Raw genomic sequence first — 24,162 nt, forward strand, 5'->3', positions numbered from 1 at the left:
AAGTGGGGGAGCTGCACATATGGGATACCAAGCTGGCACATGTAAAGTACATGGTGCACAGGCTGCAGGATGAAGCCTGCCTGTGGTTTATTACTGAGGAACTTCTATGTACTCTTATAATTAAAGCCTGTACTGGAATATACACAGCCACAAGGGCAAGCTGCTACCCACTTCAGGTTTTAAAGAATAGAAGTCACAGTCATTCTCATCCATGTGGCTATCAAAGAATGGCTACATACAGGTCCAAGTCACTGCTCCCAAAGAGAAAGCACATGAGAGAAAAATTCTCTTATCACCCATAACTTCTGCATCATAAACCTACCATAAGCCAGCAAAAACAGACATCTTGCCTCCCAGCCACCCTTTGCCCAGGTTCCTATGTGGCCAGAGGGAAGTTTGTCAGGGTGCTGAGCCAGGCTGTCATTAGGCTTCCTCTTTCTTCCTGGTTTAACTCTGTTCTTTTGTCCTTTTCTTTGCATGGCACTGTCACCAGGCAGGCACAGAGGTCAGTGGTGGGACAGGAGCAAGCAAGGAGGGTGTTCAGTTAGAGGAGGTCTCCATCTTTGGGTGGTGGGGCTGGTTTGCACCACCTGAAAGCATCTGTGACACTGCAGGTGAAGCAAGGACAAAGAGAGGGCACTGCCAAATCACACCAATGAGCCTTTCCTCTCTGGGCTTTGGGAGGCCCTGGGTGCTCATGGAATGGCAGGCTCACCAGATGCAAGTGGACAGTCCAGCTTCAGCCTGCAAGAAACAGTGACCCCTTCACACTGCCTTCACAGTGCTCTCCTGCAGCTCCTGCTCCTTTACTTGACCTGGCTGCTGAACCACCCTCCTTTGTGGGGCAGCCACCAATACACATCAGCCTAAGGCCAAACTTCATTCTTCTCTAACCCTGCCCTGTTTCTCCTCTCTGCACTGGTGCTGCCTGCAGCTTGCTCCACTGATACTGTTCCACATCACACTCATACCTCTCCATGCTTGCAGCTGGGGAGATTTAACTGTCAATACTTGATGGGGCCAAATACTCCCCAGTCACACTCCCCAGTGCCTCACACGCAGAGAGTTCTCTCTCAAGAGCAGCAGCTGCACCTGTGCAGGATTTGCCTCATGTCCTGCCTCAGGCCAAAGGCAGATTTGGTCCCTGGCAGCAAGACTTTCAGGCCTGAGAAAGGTCAGAAATGTTTGCTGCACCAGACGTCAGTGGACAGAACTGTTCTGTGCCACCTGTCCCAAAAATATCACTTCCCCTCAGCCAGGAGCCAGTGCTCCATCTCAGGCAGCACTACCTCAGCACTGCCACTTCCCCTGTGATGATGCTTCTGCTATCCAAATGGGCCTCTTGTGGGGAAGCACACAGCAGAAGCCCTTTCTCTTTTTCCCTGGTGGGATTTTGTGCCAAGCGTGACAAGAGGCACAAGCCAGCAAGATGCTGGACAACAATTCTAGACAGGAAGGGTGAAGCCAGCTGGAGCCTGTCTTAGCAGCTCACCTTTGAACAGTTCTAGTAACTGTGAGGTTGAGTCATTTAGAGCACAAAAACCAGTGGCAGGATGGGTGGATAGCCCTTATGCCCCATCCAGAAAGCATATGCTCCAAAACTTGGGTAGGAGACAGGGGCTGCAGGCACCAGTGACACCAGTCCTGAGGCTGTCATGACCCAGCCAGTTATAGCCAAGGAAATCCTTAAGCAAAGCAAAGCAAAGCAATCACCTGCCCTTGTGGTAAGCAAACCAGAGCTAATCTTTGTGCCCATTATCTATTTCATTCACATAGAATCATAGAATCAACCAGGTTGGAAGAGACCTCCAAGATCAGCCAGTCCAACCTAGCACCCAGCTCTAACCCATCAACTAGTCCATGGCACTAAGTGCCTCATCCAGTCTTTTCTTGAAGACCCCCAGGGATGGTGCCTCCACCACCTCCCTGGGCAGCCCATTCCAATGGGAAATCACTCCCTCTGTGAAGAACTTCTTCCTAATATCCAGCCTATACCTACCCTGGCACAACTTGAGACTGTGTCCCCTTGTTCTATCAGGGGCTCCTGCACAAGGCCAAGCCCAGTGCTGCAGCTGGTCGAGTGTCCTGTCTCTAGAGACAGGCAACAGTAGATGCCTGAAGATGAGCAAAGCAGGGAAATCATTTCTGGTGGCAGAGAGTTTGTTTAGTCCCTGCAACAGAAACTTTCTTCACTGGTAGGTAAATTTAAAAACCAGAAGCCAAAGCAACTTTTCTGTGCTGTAAGGATGCTGCAGTCTGGTATGGCCTCCTGGCAGGAGATCAGGCACGCTGGGCACAGCATAGTCAAGACTTAACACAAGCTCAGCCCCTCACCCAAGACTATGAGCAGCTTTCAGCATGCAGGTAGAAGAACTCAAAGTCTTTGTATTTGTCCATTATAAGAAGTAGATCACTAACTGCAAGTGGAACTGAAATAGCAGTAGGAGCAGGAGCTGTATTTCCCCCCATTTTCTTGGCTATGTGCTGCATTATCTTCACCAATCAGCTGAGGCAGTGCAGGAACAGCTCTCGTTATATTTATGTGGTGACCTTTGCTGATGTCTCTCAGCTGCCTGCTCTCTTTACATACACTGCTCCTGCCTGCTTGCTGTGCAAAGACAAACTCTGTTGCACCCAGCCATTCTGGGGGGTTGGACTCGATCTCTTTGGGTCTGAAGTTACCTTTTCACTGTCTCTCTAAAGTTTGTAGCCTTTCCTTGACTTACTTGGTGATGAAGATTTAAGGAAGATCATCCTTTTTAAACAGAAATTGACACAGAGACTACAAAAACTATAGGCCATTCTGCTGGGTTTTGATCAGCTGGTCCCTTGGTGAGCATTTGGTTTGAGGTTGTCTGATCATTTCTGCTTCTTTTGAAGATTACTGCAGCTAAATCCCCTTAAACTTGTCATGCTGTAGTGAAAAGAAATAGCTTTTTGCCCTTGCTTGGGAAAGAGAAGCTGTGCTGTAGGAGACTCTCACCAGACATTGAAGGCATAAGTGAAGCTGAGTGTTTTCAAACCCTTTAATGCCAGCCTGATGCCCTGTGAGTCAGTGCATGCCACAAGGACGAAAACTTATGCTACTAAGGCTGCTACCATCCAAATAATCTCAGCTGGGGACTCAGCTAAAAGTCACTAGTGACCCATGAGATTGTTTCCCATGATGTGACTGCAGCTCTCTGCCACCTACCTTGTTTCTTTTGTGCTGTCAAAAATAGCCCAGTCCTCTGGGAACATCTGAGGAGCTGTGGCTTACATTGCTTCCCCAGCTGCAATACTGTGGGGTGAGTCATTGGATTGTGCAGCTAATTGTAAAGCACAGGTGAAACTCATCAAGCTAGAGGCATGTCAGAACCAGCTGTCTCGGGGCAAAACGGTGAAAGGTCACCACCCTGCACCACGGCCACCAGGCTCTGCACCTGAGCAATGCTCAGCAGCACATGCTGCTCCCAGACCCTTGCAGCGAGGGGACTCACTCACAAAGGGGAGTCAGAGTTGCTGCTTGGAGAGATTTTGGAGCCACTTGTAGAAACGTTTTTATACCAGAAGCAGCACAGGTGGAAAAAGCTAAGCTCCAGGGATGTGCTCACCATCCTTGTCTCCTAACCACATTTCCTACCCATGCCATTCCTCAGGCCAGGGGCGACCCTGTAGCCACCCCATTGACTGCTTCTTTCCAGAGCAAGGGAAACCACAAAGCATATACTGATAGAGCCTTTCCTTCCTCTCTCCTAGGCTTCAGTTCAAAGGAAGAATTGAATCTCAAGCCACCAGAATCCATCTCCCAGGGGAACCCAAGTAGGTACTTCAGAATTAATTCCATAATGAAGTGATACCATTTTATTAATGACAAGTTGCTAGAATGCATTCAAGTTAAACAGCAACATTTTCAACCAAGCCTAGGAAACCTGAACACACTTTTCCCTTGTACAGAAACAGCAAGCACCCTTCACCAACCCCTCTCTTCCATGCCACTGGGGCTTTTTTGCTTCTACAGAGAAGGAAATAACAGCCAAGATTGAGCTTACCTGGGCAGGGAGATGGTGGAGGCTCACCACGAACTCTTCCCGGACAGGAGCAGCTCCACACTGCTGGAGGTGCAGAGCTTCACTCAGACTGTAATGGTGGAGGAAAGCAAATTAATGAATTGCAGCTGGGCTTAGAAAACTGAGCCCTTCCCACAGCAGTGGGCGGGGAAAAGAAAACCACCTGAGAAAGTGCCCCAGCACCTGCTGCAGGAAGGGGAGAAGGGATACAGAAGGAGCATGAAGGAGATGGAAATGCAGGGTCTTCTGCTCTGAAAAGCAAAACTTCTCCATCCCTTTAAAATCAAAGGCAGATTTGCTCATTAACTCATCTTTAGACGGGGGCCTGAGTAGAAGGAAAAAGAGAAAGCAAGCTCTGAATGGAGAAGTGCAGTCATCTGCCACCTCCTTAGGGAAAGCTGCCTTGGAAAGGGGATTTCACCCTCCCACTGACTCTTGGGTCCTCTCTTGCCCGTCCTCCTGCAGCTGAATGCAGTCTCCTGTGGAACTGGGATCTCAAGGGCTCTGTACATCAACTACTGTGCTACGTGTCTACATATTCCCCAAGCACTCCTCCTAATACTTAAAAGGTTTTTTTACCCTATCAAAATGTCAAATACACTTAAAAATGATAGAAACGTAACAGAAAAGGGCAAGATTTGTGCTCCAGACCTAACCACCCTGCAGGAAAGCAGAGCAGAGTGTTGCAGAGATGCAGGCAAACACAGCTGTGTTTCCAGCAGCTGACCTGAGATAAGGCACACCAGAATCCAAACTCTCTTCCTGCTAATATCTTTAGGACCATAAAAGCTGTAATTCAGATCTTGCCTCTCTGCAAATCAGAAAGCACTCAGCTCCCTACACAGCACCTTCAGCCTGTGGTCTTCCAGAGTCCCACTAATGCCCCAGCACCAAAATGCTGTCCAAATCCTGCCCAGAAACGAAGTAAGTCTGTGTAAATCTTCGCATGCCTGGACCCTGCTGGCTAACAAACTCCAACTTTCCACATACAGACTGCGTGGTGTAGCCCCCTTTGAAGGGCAGCAAATGCAGGCAAGCTTGGCCGTTAATTGAGGTATTATTTGTTGTGGGTTTGCCGCCTTGCCTCGCCATGTGCTGCGAACGAGCACGGCTCTCAGGCACGGCTCTCAGTCACGCTTCTATAATCCAGCAGCACTGAAATTAGAGAAACAGACAGCTACAGGGGGGAAAAAAACGAAGGTAATGAGATGGGAGGCAGTTGCCCAAGCCTGGAAGAACAATTAGTGCTTTGTGGCTACCTAATGATTAAAACACACTATTTTAGAAAGTCTGACTGGTAGGAGGCATCATCAGAGGGAAACCAAGAGATGGGGATGACCTGGATGTCCGAGGGGTAAAATGGTAATTAGTGCTCTAGTTAAGCCAAATTTTGATCCCACCACTGTTGCAGTCCAGCAGATAAAAGTTTTACTACTAACTTGGAGAGATACAAAACCAGAGTGGCAGTGGTGAAGACACAGACAGGCAGCTCGTCTGTGTAACTGGGTGGAAGAGTTTGGGTGCAGGTGTAGCCTTTCTAGAATAATTGCTTTCAGCCCAAACAACAGCACACAGCTGCTACTGCTGTGTGCAAGGTACAAGCCTGCCTACAGCTACATATGAAAAGTGCCCTTCCCCAATCTGAACATACCAAGCGAAATCATCATCCCCAATGTTAGCTCCAGGCCAGAATGAAGTTGCCTAACAATTATCATTCAGAAGTGCAGAGCTGCCAGGACTGTCATCAACAGGTCCTTGAAGAGCTCCCATCATGTCTCTTGCCCCAGACACATCCTTGGCGTCACATGTTTGATGAGAGGGTGCTGCCTCCCCTCTGACCAGCATTAACACATGTGAAGAGTTGTTCCTGTCACATCTACTACAGCAATTAAGCCCACACAAGTGTAATCAACAAAAACCTTGAAGCCTGCACTCTGCAGGTGGCCAGACTACAAAATTCAAGGGGCACATCTGGTTTGACAAACTTTCACCACCTCTGGGCTGCAAACAAAGTGAGGCAAGCCCATGCTGTGGCTTTGAGGCCACAGGACATAAGCCACCCTCCTCCGGTGTGGTTGACATCTCCCATCCCATGCCCTCCAACTCGGTGCTCACAGACTGACCTCTGGAGACAGTTTCTTGCCTATTTGTTCCCAGGCAGGCTTGGATGCTGTATGGGAGAAAATCATGCCACAAACCGTGTTTATCAAAGAGCAGGGCACACCTGAGCCCCAGCTGTGAGTTGTGCTTGTCAAAGGCTTTTTGGCAGAGCCTGTGCAGCAGGACAAGTCACTGGATACAGTAACTTCACAAGAAGCACAAGCTGTCAGAAAGGACTAAAACACATGTTCTGTGTTTCTGCCTCTTCTCAGACTGCAAGGTTGATCTGTCCTTTCTGATTGACGGCAGCTGGAGCATTGGTAAACGCCGCTTTCAGCTCCAGAAGCAGTTCCTCAGCAACATAGCACAAGCCCTCGGCATTGGCAGTGCTGGTCCTCTGATGGGCATTGTTCAGTACGGGTAAGAGCTTCTGGTGCAGCTGCTCCCATTGCCTTGGGGCAGGAGTGTACACTGGCAGCTGTGGCTCTATGGCTGACATGTGCTAAAGGTCTCCAGCCTGCAGCCAGGAAGCAGAGAGCAGCCAACACAGCTTTTGCACCGCTGCATGTGAAGCACACCGACAATTGCTCTCCTTTCTTCTTTTCAGCAACGACCCTTCCACAGAATTTAACTTACAAACTTACACCAACGCCAGGGACCTAAGAAATGCCATTGAGAAGATCCCACAAAAAGGTGGACTCTCCAATGTTGGTAGGTAATGGGGCTGCTTGCATGACCTCAGCTAAGGGAGGGCTCCAGAACCAAGGCTGTCCCTCCTCACCAGACATGGAGGCTGTGACTGAATGGTGCTCCAGCAGTAGGACAGAGCCAGAAAGGGGCCCTGCCTCCCATGGTCCAGCATGCTGCAGCTCTGTTGCAAGTGGCCAGGATCTACCATCCTCCACGTGGGCAGGTCCTACCAACACTGACAGGGGTTCTTGCTAGCCCAGGTTGTCACCCCAGCCCCCGCAGGGCACAGGGGGGGGACTGGAGGTAGTTCAGCACAGAAGGGCTCAAGCAGGCACTTGGCACTAAAAGCAGCAACTTCCTCTACTGCACACACAGCCACAGGAACTGATTTCCCCAGCTCTTGGAAAGGCTCCAAACACTTGAACCAGCCTGCTGCCTGCCATGCCATGAGATATCATGCAAAGTGCTTCCAGACCTCTAATTCATTCTCACTTTCTGATTCCAGGGAAGGCTCTTTCATTTGTTAACAAAAACTTCTTTTTGGATGCTAATGGAAACAGACGTGGAGCACCCAACGTGGTGGTAGTGATGGTGGATGGTTGGCCAACTGACAGAGTGGAGGAGGCCTCTAGGCTGGCCAGAGAATCAGGGATCAACATTTTCTTTGTCACTATTGAAGCAGCTGCTGAAAGTGAGAAGCAGAATGTTATTGAACCAAAGTTTGTGGAGAAGGTACTTGCTGGCTGGGAACTTGTCTCTGACTATAAACTTTCCAAGCTGTTTCATTCAGGGCATTTCTCTTTCCTTCTTACCACTTAGGGTTATTTATTGCCTTGCTTATACTGCTTTGAGGTCTCCTATACAAAGAGGTCATCCTGGTCTGCATCAGGAGCAGTGTGGCCAGTAGGACAAGGGAGGTTATTCTGCCCCTGTACTCAGCACTGGTCAGGCCACACCTTGAGTGCTGTGTCCAGTTCTGGGCCCCTCAATTCAAGAGAGATGTTGAGGTGCTGGAAGGTGTCCAGAGAAAGGCAACAAAGCTGGTGAGGGGCCTGGAACACAAACCCTATGAGGAGAGTCTGAGGGAGCTGGGGGTGTGCAGCCTGGAGAAGAGGAGGCTCAGGGGTGATCTTATTACTGTCTACAACTACTTGAAGGGAGGTTGTAGCCAGGTGGGGGTTGGTCTCTTCTGCCAGGCAACCAGCAACAGAACAAGGGGACACAGTCTCAAGTTGTGCTGGGGGAAGTCTAGGCTGGATGTTAGGAGGAAGTTGCTGCCAGAGAGAGTGATTGGCATTGGAATGGGCTGCCCAGGGAGGTGGTGGAGGCACCATCCCTGGAGGTGTTGAAGCAAAGCCTGGTTGAGGCACTTAGTGCCATGGTCTAGTTGACTGGCTAGGGCTGGGTGCTAGGTTGGACTGGATGATCTTTGAGGTCTCTTCCAACCTGGTTGATTCTATGAATCTGAGGCAGGCAGCAATACTAAAGTCAGAAAGGGGATGAAGTTCTGATTGCATCATGGAGCAAGTGGGTTTTTACCATCTGAACACTGGCACAAACTTGCAGTCGTACTGACACGAGGGGACTGCCAAATACACAGTAACAAGACAAAGCACAGCAGAAGCCTGAGCTTTCCACAAGCCTCTTGCTGTGCATCTCCCACCCTGGAAAGGCTGAAGAGCCCTGACAACCTAATGTCAGTGTTGTATTCATAAAGAAGTCCCACACATGCAAATGTTGGGACACTCCCAACCTAGGCATATCTGAGTCGTACACCTACACTGGGTAAATCAAACATTCTGCTTCCAGTGTTGATCTGACACAGGTAGTTTTGTAATCTGATACAGGTAGCTTGTTTCTGCTGCTATGGACTTCACAGCAGCTCTTGGAAAAAGAGTAAATCCCTGCCACGTGCTGCAAGAAAAGAAAACACAAGTCTTGAACAACTTATGTTTGAACATAAGTTCATTATGTTGAACAGACATCTAAAGGTAGATGTCTGTTCAACAGTGCTTCAGAGCAAGCAGGCACCCAGTTACAGCAGGCAGCATCTACCAGGTTGCCAGACCAAGCTGGGCTCAGGAAGCAGGGCTGAGGTATCTGGTGTTTTCAGAAAACAGATCTCCATCTCAGCCATGCCACTGACATGAAATAATCTCCCACGAGTCTCAGAGCTGCTCCACAGAACTGCACTGTCTCACATCATTTGCATTCAATATTTTTAGGAAAGCAAAGCTACAGACACTCTGCAAACCTGTCAGGAATGTGGCAGAAGCAGGAGTAGAGTAGGCTCAGAATAAGAAGGTAAAGAGTGAACAGTGGCTTCATGCTGCTGCATCATCACACTAACAAAGAAGCAAGACAGTAAGAGCAAATCAGAATAGGATACGGTGGGAAGCCCAGACTGGAGGGAATTTTAACTCCTCTTGGAGCTTCTAGGCTTGCAGCAAGCCAGGACTGAGCACCAAGAAAGCAGTGACTTGGTCTTTTAAAACACACACAAAATTGATGGGTAGAGCCTGGCATAATAAAATTTCTTACCCAGAGATCTGAGGCAAGAGTATTTAAGAGGCACTAAAGCTGAGGACCATTCGATCCAGCCTGTCCCAAATATTGCCCCTCACACACTTGACTTCTCCCACTGCCTCTTTTGTGCTACCACAACTTCCTACCCACATTCATCTCACTTCCAGTAAGCCTACAGAAGCCTCTCACAGATCTGCTACCACACAAGTATTCAATTATACAACAATTACAAAAGATCATTTGGCAGAGCCAGCACAACAGAGACTCTATGCATGCTCAGAAGGCTATGATCCAAGGATCAGCCAGCTCCAGTCCCAGGCTTTAGTTCAAGGTAATAGGGTTTGTCAGCAGGCAAAACTTTCCTTGCTGCCCTGAATGATGGGAACTGAAGTTGTCATCTGGCAAACACAAAGGCTCACCCAACGCCGACTGGAGCCACAGTAACAGCAGCTCTGTCATTAGGATGCTTTTTCTGGCTGCAATCACATCCTAGGCTGCAACAAAAGAAACAGGACCAGCAAACTGAGAGAGGTGATTCAGCCACTCTGCTGCAGTAAGATCACACCTGGAGCACTGCGTCCAGCTCTGGAGCCCTCAATGCAGGAAGAACATGGATCTGATGGAGCAGGCCCAGAGAAGGGACACTGAAATTATTAGAGGACTGGAGCACCTCTGCTACAAGGACAGGCTGAGGGAGCTGGGCTTGTTCAGCCCGGAGAGGAGAAGGCTCCAGGGAGACCTAACTGCCACCTTCCAGTACCTGAAGGGGGCCTGCAAGAAGGCCAGAGAGGGACTGCTTATGAAGGCCTAAAGTGATAGGATGAGAGGCAACAGTCTGAAATTAGAAGAGTAGATTTAGAGTGGATGTTAGGAATGAGTTATTTACAGAGAGGGTGGTTGAGTATTGGAAAAGGTTGCACATAGAGATGGTTGAGACTCCATCACTGCAGATGTTGAAGGCGAGGGTCAATAGAGCTCTGGGCAATCTGATCCAGTCGAAGATGTCCCCGCTCACCACAGGGGGGTCAGACTAGATGACCTTTAGAAGTCCATTCCAACTTGGGTGATTCTGCGATTCATCTACAAAAGACTGGCAGGTGTCACACTTAGTTATTACATTTCTTTGGCTACTATGACATCAGCTCCATCCCACAGCTTCTTCATTAAAAGGCAGGGGGAAATGGCCTCGTTACACAAGCATCTGTGATGCTAGAGTGACATCATTTCCCAGGGAAGCAGACGGTGACTGAGGAGAGGGCACTTCAGCCCCCAGCACTGCTCCTTCCAGGAGCCCGTGTTTGCAGTTTAGCTACACAGCCCAGCTGAAATGGGCAGCCTGAATTCCTGTGTCACGTACCCTTATCTTGCCTTGCAGGCAGTGTGCAGGACCAACGGTTTCTATGGCATCCACGTGCCCAGCTGGTTCAGCCTGCACAAGGTGGTGCAGCCGCTGGTGAAGCGGGTGTGCGACACGGAGCGGCTGGCCTGCAGCAAGACGTGCCTCAACTCCGCCGACATCGGCTTTGTCATCGACGGCTCCAGCAGCGTTGGCACCGGCAACTTCCGCACAGTCCTCCAGTTCGTGGCCAACATCAGCAAGGAGTTTGAGATTTCGGACACCGACACCCGCGTCGGAGCTGTCCAGTACACCTACGAGCAAAGGCTGGAGTTCAGCTTTGACAAGTACAGCACAAAGCAGGACGTGCTGAGCGCTATTAAAAGGATCAGCTACTGGAGCGGTGGCACCAGCACAGGAGCAGCCATCAGCTACGCCTCAGAGCAGCTGTTCAGCAAATCCAAGCCCAACAAAAGAAAGATCATGATCCTCATTACCGATGGCAGGTCTTACGACGATGTCAGAGTGCCAGCCATGGCAGCTCACCAGAACGGTAAGCTCCTCTATTGCTGTCTGCTTCCCTACGTGCCTCAGCACTCAGCCAGCTCAGAGAAATGCACTTTGCTGCAATTCGAAGGCACTGGACAACTTTACAAAGGAAGAGTAGCACCTCACTCCGGGCTCTCTCTGAGCTCTAACAAGACCAGCACCTGTTAAATATCTGAATAATCACAGAATTATAGAATCCTGTGATTATTACATTACTATTAAATACCTTACATTTCTCTAGTTTTTAAAAAGCATACACTTGATTAATTCAGGGGACCAGATGAATTCAATGATGGTGCTCATGTTTCCATTCCAGTAATGATTTGTGAATCTTTCAGTCCACATAGAACATTGAAATGATTTGCCATTGGAATGGGCTGCCCAGGGAGGTGGTGGAGGCACCATTCCTGGAGGTGTTCAAGCAAAGCCTGGATGAGGCACTTAGTGCCATGGTCTGGTTGACTGGCTAGGGCTGGGGGATAGGTTGGACTGGATGATCTTGGAGGTCTCTTCCAATCTCGTTGATTCTATGTCTGGAGATGCCAGGGGATATCTACTACCTTAGTAACACATGAAGCTTCCTTTGGCTTTCCAGTCAAGATAGTCATACACCTTCCAACACAACTGGAAGCTATTTGCACTGGAGCAAGCACCTGTCCTTCAGACCCAAAGCAGAAGCTTTACTGCTGTTTACACCTTTTTGCTGTTAGCAAAAGGTACTTCCAAAGCACAAATGAGACATTTCCTTCCGTTTAAAAATGCCATTTTTGTAGAGAGACCACTGCAACTCACTGCTCCTATTTTGTGACCTGGCAGCCACATTTAGACCTTAAATCAAATGGAATGTAATGACAACCTTTATGCTCCTTTTAAACTCTGGTTTTCCTTCTAGGAGTTATAGCTTACTCTGTCGGCGTTGCTTGGGCAGCCCAAGATGAACTGGAAGCCATCGCGACGGATCCTGATAAGGAGCATTCCTTTTTTGTGGATGAATTTGACAACCTCTACCGCTTTGTTAATCAGCTTATCCAAAACATTTGCACAGAATTTAATTCCCAGCCACGGAACTGATGGACCTGGGCGAGGTGGGAGCCTCGGGTGCCATGCTGATGGCACACCAAGTGACACAGGAGTTAACACCAGCCATCAGTTCAAGAAAGGCTGGAGGTGTTTTTACCTTTTCCAGTCAGCAAGGCTGATAGCAGCTCTGTGCCTATGCATGATAACACTTGTAGGCTGTTGAGTTTTTGGTTTGCTTTCCTTTTTTGTTGTTTTTTTTTGTCCTTTAGAAACTGAGTTGGATGGATAGTGGAAGAGGCAGTAAACAGGAAGGAAATAAGTAACTGGAGCATTTATAAGTGGCACTTCAGGGTTTGTTGTTGTTTCATTGGCTTATCTATGGCCCTTGGCTGTCAATGTGCAATTTTACTAACTTCTTGGGATGACCTTGAAATTGGCACATCTCAAAAACGTGGAAGCGTTTAATCTCCCATCTAAACCTAGGTGCCTTGTTCATCAACACTGTAAACTTAAGCATAAATGTAATGCATCCTGTCAATCTTTACCTTTCACAGCAATCAGAACACCTGCCATCTGTTAAAGTCTCTAAATACTGTTTTACTAAAGCCCAAGATAACTTATGTGTAAACCTTCATAAATACTCGAGGGTGTGTATCTGCTTGAAGAAAGCAGCAGAACTCTTTCCATAACACCTAGAAGCTATTTTGAGCTCATCAATACAGCACAGGAAAATGGTCCCAAAGGCACAGACAGTACATGTCATCTCATATGTGATGAAAAAATAAGCACCAAATATGCTCCACACCACTTCATTTCCTGAAACACAGCTGAGGTTCTTACTACATTACAGAAGACCTAAGCAAGTCTGGTAGCCACTCCTGTGACTTGTATGAAAACAACTTGATCCCTTTTCCATTCCCATCTCAGTTTGTCAAGTTTTAGACAGTGCCAGGTCACTTGCATCCTAAAAAATCACCTACATATTGAAAACACTGCAAGAATATATTTATGTAGCCAAGTTCTTCAAGTCCCTCATTTCGTAACCCACGTTGAAAATTGAAACTGGGCAGTACCACAAGTTTTCGCATGACACCAACCACATCACTCACAGCAAGAGACACAAGGGCTATTTTTCTTAATACCAGCTAAAGTCCTTCTCTGATGCCTAATCAATACTTGGGAGTTCTTGAAATGCATTATCAACCATTCATTACGGAAATTACTTCCTTTCAGGCACAACCAGAAATGGTAGTTAAAGTGTCACAACACATATATTCTTTTCTCACCCAAATCATTATGGGGACACCTTGTTCATAGGCATACTCACAAGGATGTAAGGCCTTCCATATGGGTGGGTAACTTGTATGTTGCCAGTGAAATTTTTCTCCCTGTCTCCACAATCTTCTATTGATCCTCTGTATAGGCAGAACACCGAGGTGAATGCCATAAATTTCTCCTTTCCTATGAGAAGGGAAGATTGAGTAGGACTAAATTAGAAGGGTTATTATATCTACCGTGAAGAGGAGACAAGAACTTTGCTTATGCTACCTATCAGCTTTAAAAAAACCAGGATGGACTTACTAACAAGTTGTTCTGCTCAGTTCTGTGTGGGCTCCCATGCCACCCCCTCAACAGTGCCATTCTGAGCATCTTCCTGTAGAAACACAACTACCATCTGTGATGTGTGGTTTGCTCTCCCTCGTTCTAGCTCCAAGCATAGAATCATGCACTTATTTTTATGAATGCCCTCAGTGCACTGTGTTTTGCTGCAATCAATGCACCACTGGCAGACCAGCTGTTGTGCAATGGCACTGTTCCCACTCTGCATGTCTGTCCACCTCATGAAGATGCCAGGGACTGTGTGCCTGGGAGTCTAGAGTGCCAGGATAACAGAGCAGCACAAAAGCAAGACATACCGAGGATGGAAGAACCTGAGGCACTGATGTGACTGACTACGGCCTGGTAACACATTGCAGAGTTGAAAAGGAAGTTCATATAAAGTTACCTCATGCCCCTCCAAACAAGTCTACTTGTCTGAGTGCACTTCTACCTCCTAATACACATTTTGAGACAATACACATCTTGTGATAAAAAACATAATTAGGAACACAAGACAAAATGTTGAAAAATAGTATTTATTAGCACCCAATTTACATAATTATATGGTACAAATGACACTTACTTGCTGCTGGAACATTAAATAAAGCTGATTTAAAAACCAATGCTCATTTCTGGATGTCCATGTGATTTTGCTCAGCAAAGAATGTGGGTACAGTATAGAGCTACCACACTTCACTACTGTCATACCAATACAAGTGTCTGTATGGTTACATCGACATGGTCTCATTTTAAGCAACACACTAACATAAGCAGATTTAGCTCACTTTAGCAATGAAATATTTGCTTGTTCAGGCAAGTGAATGTAGCTTGAAATAGAACTTCTCCAAGAAGTTTCACAAAATATGAATTACAGTGAAAAAGAAAAACCAGGGCTGAAACTAAGAAGCTCAAAAATATACTGGCACATTTCAAATTAATATCCCTCCGAATTGCCTATCTCTGCCATTGTAGATACTTGTCCAGGATTTTAAACCACTGAATGTTAGTGTGTGAAGGAGCATTTTCATTTAAAGCAAAAAAAACCCCCATATTTTTAGTAATAAATACCTATCAACTCTTAGGGGAACTAATTACTTTTTCATTTTCCCTCATGCTTTGTGATTAAAAAGCCTTTCTGAAATTATTTAATGCATTATATGGACTCTTACTCACAAGAAAACGATTTCCTTCATGAATTAGAAAACAGGGTTTCCCACTTGAAATAACATTCACTTTTGTATGACAGTAGCACTGAATCAAAGCAATTTGGTGGCACTGAAATGATGACAAAGCCTTGTACTGAGCCAAAAACTGACAAGCAGACTATTACTCAGTGACTAGATATTTTTCATTTGGATCCACCACTTTGCGAGACACTTAAAGCCTAACATTGTTTCAAGGTAGTGATTCAAAACTGGCATGCAAACCCATAACCTCATAATAATTCTGAAGGAGAGTCACATTTTCCTCTAGCAGTTTATTTGTCAGTCACAGTAGCCTTTTCATATCGATTTTCTCTCACGGAAGAGACCCAGATGAGAAGATTCCAGAATTACCTGTAGTTATCAACATTTAAGTGGTTAACACCTGTGGCACACTCTCCAAAAGAGAACTGTCAAGTAACTCTAAATTCAATAACTACTCTTGCAGAGAGGGAAAGAAAAATATATATATTAATGTAAGCAACAACAACACCACAAAATCCAAGCTACACTCCATAAGGCAAAGAAATTTGTCCCTTTTTAGCCTGTCAGCTTCTTTTAAAAGAAAGCAATAGAAGATACTTACACAAAACACAGTGCAGGTAGTTAATATGCTGACAAACGTCAGTAACAACAAAAAAATCTTACAGCAACAAGTCTTCTCATGGTGGAGTTCCTTCCACGTGATTTTCAGATGCATGATTCAAGGAAAACATAGCACAAGAGCACTTCTCATTTGGCCCGGGCTGAGAAGTTATCAGCTAACACGCTGAGTTTGCATTACCAGAAGAAGGGATAACACAGGAGAAGAGTCTGCAAACGTCCAACTGCAAGAAAAGCACTACAGGAGCCACACCTCTGAAAACAAGCTACATTCAAAAAGCACATCTCTTGATGACAGGAAGAATAAAAAAATAAATTCTGAATGGAAAAATATTAGCTTGAAGTCCATTGTTTATCCCTTACACAATGTTTTTGGCTGCTTTTAATAAGTATTCCAAAAATAAGGAAACTATTTGGCTTGGCAACAAGTTACCCTTTCCTTTTCAGAACTGTACAAGTCCAGCTGCGCACATTTTTCTCACCATCCCACTCTAACTCTCTGGTATGAGGAGGAAGAGTTTCTTGAAATAGCAAGGAAGTAATTTGGGGAGCCTGCAATTCAAGCTGAGGGAATGCGAGGAGACTGGGCTTGAGGACCACATCAACATAAGGCCTTCAGCAGCTTAGAAACACATATGCAGGCATGGTTTAAACATGAGAAGCACAGCATGGATAAGCAGCATATGTAGGGTGAAACTAGTTTAAATGCACAATATCACAAGCCACACTTAGGAAGAAAGCTGGGCTAAAAAGCTTATGTATTATTACTACATGCCTTTTTAGCTCAGACATAGTTTTGATCTTGTCATCTCTCCTAACAATGAACCAGTTGAGACACATAAATTGTAATATTTAACTTGATTTACAACTTCTGTAGTGGAAGTTTGATTTTCAAAGCCATCCTAAAGGATACAGCATTCCATAAGCTTTTGCAACAGACTGCAGAGCAGCAAAATTAAGTCAGCAGGTGGAGTATAACTCAGTAGAATTAAGCAAACTGGGAATAAGGAGGTACAAATCAGCTTTTTGGTGGTTGAAGGCTTAAGGCTGATCTGAAACCCCTCTCACCCTTCATAAAACACTCTAAGAGAAAATTTACCATACAATGAGACTGTACTGCAGAAGAGAAATTAAGATTCTGAGAAAACACAGCCTGAAGGAGGATTTAAATGGGATGACACAAAACAAGCAAGAAAAGGCCAGATAGCCTGCAAAACAACAGTTACGTTCATCACCACAGGCAGAGACATCCCTTTAAAAGTCCTATTTCCCAACCTCCTCCCTCCTGGGATTATCCCCATCAGCTGAGCAAAAGCACTTGCCTGAGGACTATCCAAAGGTCATGCTAGATGCTCCCCTCTCTCCAGTTGTCTGTTCATTTGCTCTGTTGCATGCAATGGTATCTTTTTACAACATGGGCTACTTCTTATGAAACACCCTCTGTGTAACTGGATGGATTAACACCATTTTCCATCAGTTTCTATGCTCCTCAGTAGAAAAAATTGCAAACGATTTGACTAGCAGTTTACAGGCCACTCATAGAATCAACCAGGTTGGAAGAGACCTCCAAGATCATCCAGGCCAACCTAGCACCCAGCCCTAGCCAGTCAATTAGACCATGGCATCAAGTATCCCATTCACCTTTAAGCCTAAAGACACTGAAAGAGTCAAGACAGCTCACCTGTTCTAACACTCTCAGGATAAATACATCATCACATTTAGATGAAATATTCTCAGCACCTTCATGTCCTTATGGAAAAAAAGGAGCTTCCTGAAGCACCAGAGCAGTTTTTCAGGGAAATCTTTGCTTCCTCTCTGTCTCTCCACACTAACAGCTACACTAAGCATCCCTACAATGCTCATCGACAGCACAAGGCCAAAAAAATGCAAATTACCATGTCAAAGACTGTATAATTTTACACAAGCCAATTTACCATATGGAAGTGGCTTACAATCACTAATCATAATCATAGAATCAACCAGGTTGGAAGAGACCTCCAAGATCATCCAGTCCAACCTAGCACCCAGGGGGAAGGTGGAGTCGCCATCCCTGGAGGTGTTCGGGAGGGGACTGGATGGGGCACTTGGTGCCATGGTCTGGTTGATTGGTTTACCATCCCATTCTGATTTCTTAATTCTTAGCCATATAATCTGAAACAATTTCTGCCAAACAGCCACAAATTTGAGAATGTTTTAAAATGCTGAATTATAACCATGTTTTCACAGTTATTTCCATGACTCTTACCATCTCAGTCATCAGGAAATGGAAAGATACACACTCTAAGCATTGAAGAAGTATTTTTTAACAGAATGGGATATTCAATGTGAAGTGAGTCATACAACACTATGTGTACTACACATGAAATATGTAGACTATGACTGGTGGTGGTGGTGGAGGAAAAAGTGAAACAAGCCTAAAATGTTACTCTTTTTCCCAAATGTTGTCTCTTTGGTCCAATATTAATGGATATGAGACAAAGTGTTAGTCCTGCAATTTCATATTGAGATCTTTATCTGGAAACAAAAGAGTTTGAGGAATTTATCTTTGCATAATTGGGTTCCCAACATGAAGAATGCATTAGCTGGAGAGTAAGTTCTGCTCTCAGAATTTAAACAAACTATTACAGATCTCTTGCCTTTTCCTCATCTGGAGTGACACATTTTTTACACTTGGAAAACCTTCACCTTTGTCACAGGAGCACATTATTTGGAATCTGGGTATACAACGAATCTTACACTTCATACCACCTGCAACTAATGCATGAATCATTGTGGAAAAGCCTCACTACAATTGTTACTCAAACCTTTTAACATTTTCCTTCACAATACCATCAGCCTAAACTCTTCCCTGAATTCTCCTGCAATGACAGCAGTTGTATAGAGGGCACACTGGTTCCAGCCATTTAACCTACTGTCTATCCATTGGAGACTTTAACAAATGGTTTCCCTGCTCCCCTTGCTGTTCAGCACAATCAAAATGACCACTGCCTACATGTCTCCCAAGTCAAAAATATGAATTATCTCATTTGCAGATACTCCCACAGTGCAGAAAACACTTGTGAAAATTTGATGCTTCAAGCAAAGAGGCCTCCAAGGAGAACATTACTATAGTCTCTTAACACAGGCACAGGGACAACCACAATGACTTCCTCAACTCGCATTACTAGTGTGCTGGTTTGAGGCTAATTGGAATACCTTAATGAGAGAAATTAGATTATTGGCTGTGAAAGGAAAATAATGAAAATGTCTCTATTACCTATGCATTCTGCTGGGACATATAAACACAAGGACACAAAGATAAGTCAGCCTCTGCCTGGCTGTTGCCGAATTAACTCTTCTGCCTGAACCTGCATATTCCCAACTAATCATTCTGCTTCTAACACCTCTTGCTGACCTTTCCAGCTCAACTTGCAACTAGGGGGGATTCTAAGATAAGGGAGAGGGTGAAAAGGGTGGAAAGAAGGTGGAATGGTGGTTGGGAACCCCTCCTGGGCAGCTTGCTGCTGGGAGGAGTTTTGTATCTCTGTACCATTTTTTTACTTGCATATTACTGTATATAGTTGTAAATATATCTGTATATATTGTGTATATTTAGCTGGTAAATTGTGCAGAGCTATAAATACAGCTTCATTCCTTAACTTCCAGCCAGCCTGAGTTTAGTCTGGGTGAATTCCTAACCATGGTGAGGGGTGGGGAACACCCAAACCACTACAGTAGGTTTCCCAGATATCTCATACAGGTGTCAAGAAGGCTCCCTAGGACCATCTGCATAGACACTGCCAAACCACAGCCTGAAAATGCTTCCCAATACAAGTCCCAAAAGGCAGCAGGTATTGCTTGCTTTTTATTTTTTGTTTCCATTGGGCTTGGCTAACACTTCTGCCATTCAAACACTGCTGGAATGACACATCAGTTTATGGGAATTGCTGCTACCTCAAACTACACTGTTAAAACATGAGGAAGGAGGTGGGAAAGCAGACTTATCTGAGACCAAAAGAGCATACTGAAAAGGGTGGTGCAACTAAGTCCTTAATCTTTTATGCATTTATTCAAAAGGGTAAGTTCCCAGTCAAATTCACAGCTGTGAAATAGCATCATAGAATCAACCAGGTTGGAAGAGACCTCCAAGATCATCCAGTCCAACCTGGATCACAAGGCCTCATCACAAACCTGTATGGTGAACACCACATGTTTACTCAAACATACCACATGTGTGACTGCTTTAAAGGAACATGGTCTGAGAACACACAGCCTAAGAAATAACTGATGGTACACAGCACACAGTTCTATAAGCATCTTGCTAAGGAACACATCTTAGAAAAATCAAAAAAGAAGGTGCCAACAATATTAATTAGGTGATTTTCTTCCAAGGAATAACATCCTGCATGCTGTATGTCAAGAGTGCTCTCTTTGAGGCACAAAAATCAATGCAGATACTAGCATTTCACTAGGATTTTTTAAGAGTGAAGAAAACATTTTGTGCAATATAATATATCTCTGTATTGTACTTTGAGCTCCAAATCATTTTGTGCAACCATTTTGGTAACTGAATCAAATATGCAAAAGAGCACAGTGAAGTAAACTAAAAATGGAATCGAGAGTATTTAAACCTAGCAGACCAAGTTTCAACAGATGAAAGGACTGAAAACTCTTCCATTAAGTTACTAAACCCCAAAATCTCTAGCACAGGGTAACTTAGGCACACAAAAACTTTAAGCATTCAAAAAAAAAAGTACCATGCAGATTAAAACAGGGGGAAAAGTAATGGTAAAGTGTCATATACCAATGTTGCACAACAAGGGTTTTTTGCAAGAGTAAGTCTTGAGCCCGGTTTTGTTTTTATCTTCAACAGATTTATGTATCATATTCATGAAACTTACCAGTGACAGTGAATCAGAAAGAAATGCATGGAAAAACTAATGTAGTGCCATCAGAGATCAGAAGTTCAAAGCTTAAAAAAAAAAATGAAATGAGAATTAAGTATCTACCTGCAAAAGAATCATTACAATGCACTGAAACTGAAGAATAAACTTGAGGAGCAAGTTTATTCTCAAAGTTATTTAAAATAATTGTCAGAAAGAAAGAAATACAAATTGGGTTTGAGAGATACCAGTGAGAAGGCCAAAACTTTGGCCTTCCTGCACAAAAGCATCACACTGCACAAGAAAAAAAACCAAACAGAACCCACACTTAACCAACGGCCTTCGGTCTAAAGTCCAACAAATCACACATGGGGAATGGTGTCGTGGGCACTCAGATATGAAGAACTGAGCTAAAAAGCTGGAAATCAGATGTGTAAAAAGCACACCAAAAAATTACCTTGAAGAAAATGGAAAGGAATGGAAATATACACCTAGAATCACTGTGTGCATGCAGAGTGCAAGTTGCAAAGACAACGAGGAATATACAAAATGGCACAAAGCATGGTGTGGAATACTGACATGAAGATACAAAAAATAAGTACTCAACATGATGTAAATCCTCCTGCCAGTAAGATGCAATAGTTGAAATCATCTTCAAAAGGAATCCATATTAAACTTCACCAACTCAAGATGTCATTAAAATGTACAAGTCTACAACCCTGCTTTAGCAAGCAGATGGACTAGATAAGCTAAATAGTCTTTTTATCCCTAACTCCTGATGTTCAGACCTGACAGGCTCATGCACAATACCCTGCAGTCCAAGAATGTGAGCAAATACAGTAGAAAGACATTATGAAGACTAGCACAAAAATATATATACTCCACAACCTCTTTGTAAGGCTACATTTGTTTTGTTTTTTAAAGGCACCTCATCCTCTAGCTATTGGCAGCTTTAAAGGAAAGAAGGAAAAACGAATAACTTTTCAGTTTGAGCAAGAGCTCAATGGTGAGAAGGAGACCTCTTTCAATTCACATTTGAACAGCCACTTCTTACATTCCAATTGTAATCAGAATGACAGTCTTTAAAAACAAGCATGCCAGCCTATTAGTTTTATGTACAGCAATTTCAACAACTCTAACTACATACTGCACTACCTAAGCAAATGCACAACACTCATTTCATACTCACACCATTATCCTCTGTATACACAAACTCAAGAGAACTCTTCATACTAAAAACATTAAAATGCACCCATGGAGTCTTCCCTTACTAGACACATTTAATACATGTTTACAATATATATATACATATATGATATACATAACTTTTAGGATTTTCCAAATAAATCTTTGTCATCTCCTCTTAGAAAACAAATAAAAGTGACACTGAAAAAATATGAGTCAAGTACACAACTCTCACAAATTTGAATGCTCAGTCTTGCAGCCGAGTTTCACCCTTTCCATCACAGCCAAAACACTGTATAAAAACTAAATAATCTGAATTACTAATGTAGTCATCTCTTTCATGTAAGGTTTTCATCTTATCTATGGAAATATATTGCATATCAATATAATGAAGTGACACATCTGCATACTCTGAGCAATAAAAGGTATCGCAGGGCATACAAAGTGTTGCGGGCTCAAACACCAGAGGTGAACCTTTCATTCTAAAGAATATAGTTGATTTATACTCTGAGATCAGCTTTTTTCAACTCTGAGATCAGCTTCAAACGTGGTCCTGACCCCAAACTCCACTCTAAACACACAGTCAAACCCTCTATGCCGATAACATACAAAGAGTCCTTGTTCAGAAAGCGTCAGTGTAAAGGTAAAGATTTACCGGTTTCCAGTCTTAACCTCAGATTGGTATGTGGAAGGTTTGCACTGGGTTCTTTCCTATTCACAGGCTAAAAGAACCAATTGAAAGTTATTTGTCATTCAAATCAGAGAGGCTCTGAATACTTAACACGCATCTGCGGAGAAATCACAAGCATTGTTCATTCTTCAGGCAACCTAATCAATGGCATGATACACCGGGTTAAAGTCCCATAAATGGTGACGCTGAGGAATAACCTCTAGAAACAGCAAAATCTCCCAAATCAATGGAACGTTGTGTACTTTCCACCTATTGCACTAGTAGGACTCATGGAAAGCATCAGGTAAAGATTTAATCTTCCAACGAATGACTTTGCTGTCAAGCTTAATGCTCAGAACGGTACCCTTTTTAGCAGTAATGGAAAGAGGAGATGAATGTTCGACAGCTCAATTGTAGGACAGTTTTCTCTGGAAAACTTGGTGGTAATTTCTTGTGCCAGATCTCCAAGAATAAACAGCATTATAAATCTGAATAAGTTAAGTCTGCTACTACAGTACATACAGACTGCTTCAGCCTACTGTTAATTTGGACTAGACTAAAGGCTCAGCTTCTAGCCACGCACTAATACAGTCTTAAAAAAAAGGATACAATTTCTTTGCAAACTAAACATTTACTGTGTGACACAGAAGATGTAACCAAAAAACCTTACTCAATTTTAAATTTGTTAGTCATTTGCTTTCTTTTAACTGCATTTATCTTAGGCTAGCAGCCAAGTGGCCAAGATTAAGTATCCACTATTGCTCTCTGAACAATATCTACTTTATTAAGACCAAAGGGATGACAAAGCGTCTCTCACATGACAAAGCAATGAGCATGTGAACTGACTTATTTTTCAGGTGACTTAAAGTACATTAAGATTCCTCAGTGAGAAGCAGCCCAGGAAGTTTCCCTCTTTTCCTATTCCCTGATGCAACTAGACCCCTTTCTTTCCAGTACTCCATTTTATTAATAAAGAATACATAGACCTAGTTTCACCCAAGGCCTGCCTGGACGAAAATTGACACCCTCTGAAATAAAAGCACTTCTTTTTTATTTTTTATCTATTTGAAACTGAGAGATTCCAAGCTCTCAGCACCAGCTGAGCTCACAGAAACCAGAACAAACGTCGATTTAGAAAACAGCACCCTGCAAAACTAAACACTTACAAACATTCTCTGAATTATAGGGCAGGATAAGAAAATCCATGCCCTCCTCTTCTCTTTTGTGCAGCTGGTTAAATATATACAAAGATAGAGTTGAAAGGAAAGCATTCTGTCATACAAACACTTTAGCCAGGGCATCTGCTCCTGCACTGGCAATATAACATTTGGAGGGGTGGAATGCCACATCATGAATGGACTCATCGAATTTCTTGCGATGAGCTGTAAATTCTTGGATGCAGGTCTTGCTTTCAAGATTCCACAGGCGAATCGAACAGTCGTGACCTAAAGAAAGCAGAAACAGTTTTCTGTGTAATTATCATGTCTTCCATTATGAGAAAGAAAACAAAATCCTAATGTACTTACTGCCAGACATCAAGTACAAGCCGTTAGGATCAACAGCTAAACTTGTAACGGCATCTAAGTGAGCTACCATGGAGTGGATCAGTTTTCCTTCGAAAGAAAAAAGATGGTTTAGGTTATTTTCTGCAAATCACTTTATATCATGTTTGCACAGCTTAAATCCTACCACTACTCACACTATAAATACAAGATCTTGACCTCTTCTTATTTAATGTATACCTAGTGAGCAGAAAACTTAAAAATTTCAA

General features: G+C 44.1%; 2 protein-coding genes across 4 annotated transcripts in view; one reads left to right on the forward strand and one right to left on the reverse strand.

Annotated features, from left to right (window-relative positions):
- The window catches only part of VIT (vitrin), a 44,926-nt gene extending 30,434 nt beyond the window's left edge, over window positions 1–14,492 (forward strand). The window contains exons 14-19 of the mRNA XM_064158217.1: window positions 3,739–3,801; window positions 6,422–6,569; window positions 6,757–6,860; window positions 7,345–7,571; window positions 10,741–11,254; window positions 12,143–14,492. Of these exons, the coding sequence (XP_064014287.1) occupies window positions 3,739–3,801; window positions 6,422–6,569; window positions 6,757–6,860; window positions 7,345–7,571; window positions 10,741–11,254; window positions 12,143–12,321 (1,235 nt within the window). The 3' untranslated portion in view covers window positions 12,322–14,492. The remainder of the gene's footprint in view (window positions 1–3,738; window positions 3,802–6,421; window positions 6,570–6,756; window positions 6,861–7,344; window positions 7,572–10,740; window positions 11,255–12,142) is intronic.
- STRN (striatin) overlaps window positions 14,390–24,162 on the reverse strand; it is a 78,091-nt gene continuing 68,318 nt past the window's right edge. For all 3 annotated transcript variants that reach the window (XM_064158716.1, XM_064158717.1, XM_064158718.1), the window contains 2 exons: window positions 23,918–24,004; window positions 14,390–23,836 (listed from right to left, as the gene is read on the reverse strand). In XM_064158716.1, the coding sequence (XP_064014786.1) occupies window positions 23,667–23,836; window positions 23,918–24,004 (257 nt within the window). In that variant the 3' untranslated portion in view covers window positions 14,390–23,666. The remainder of the gene's footprint in view (window positions 23,837–23,917; window positions 24,005–24,162) is intronic.

This window comes from Pogoniulus pusillus, chromosome 18 (genome assembly GCF_015220805.1).
Source record: "Pogoniulus pusillus isolate bPogPus1 chromosome 18, bPogPus1.pri, whole genome shotgun sequence".
In the NCBI taxonomy this organism is placed as follows: Eukaryota; Metazoa; Chordata; class Aves; order Piciformes; family Lybiidae; genus Pogoniulus; species Pogoniulus pusillus.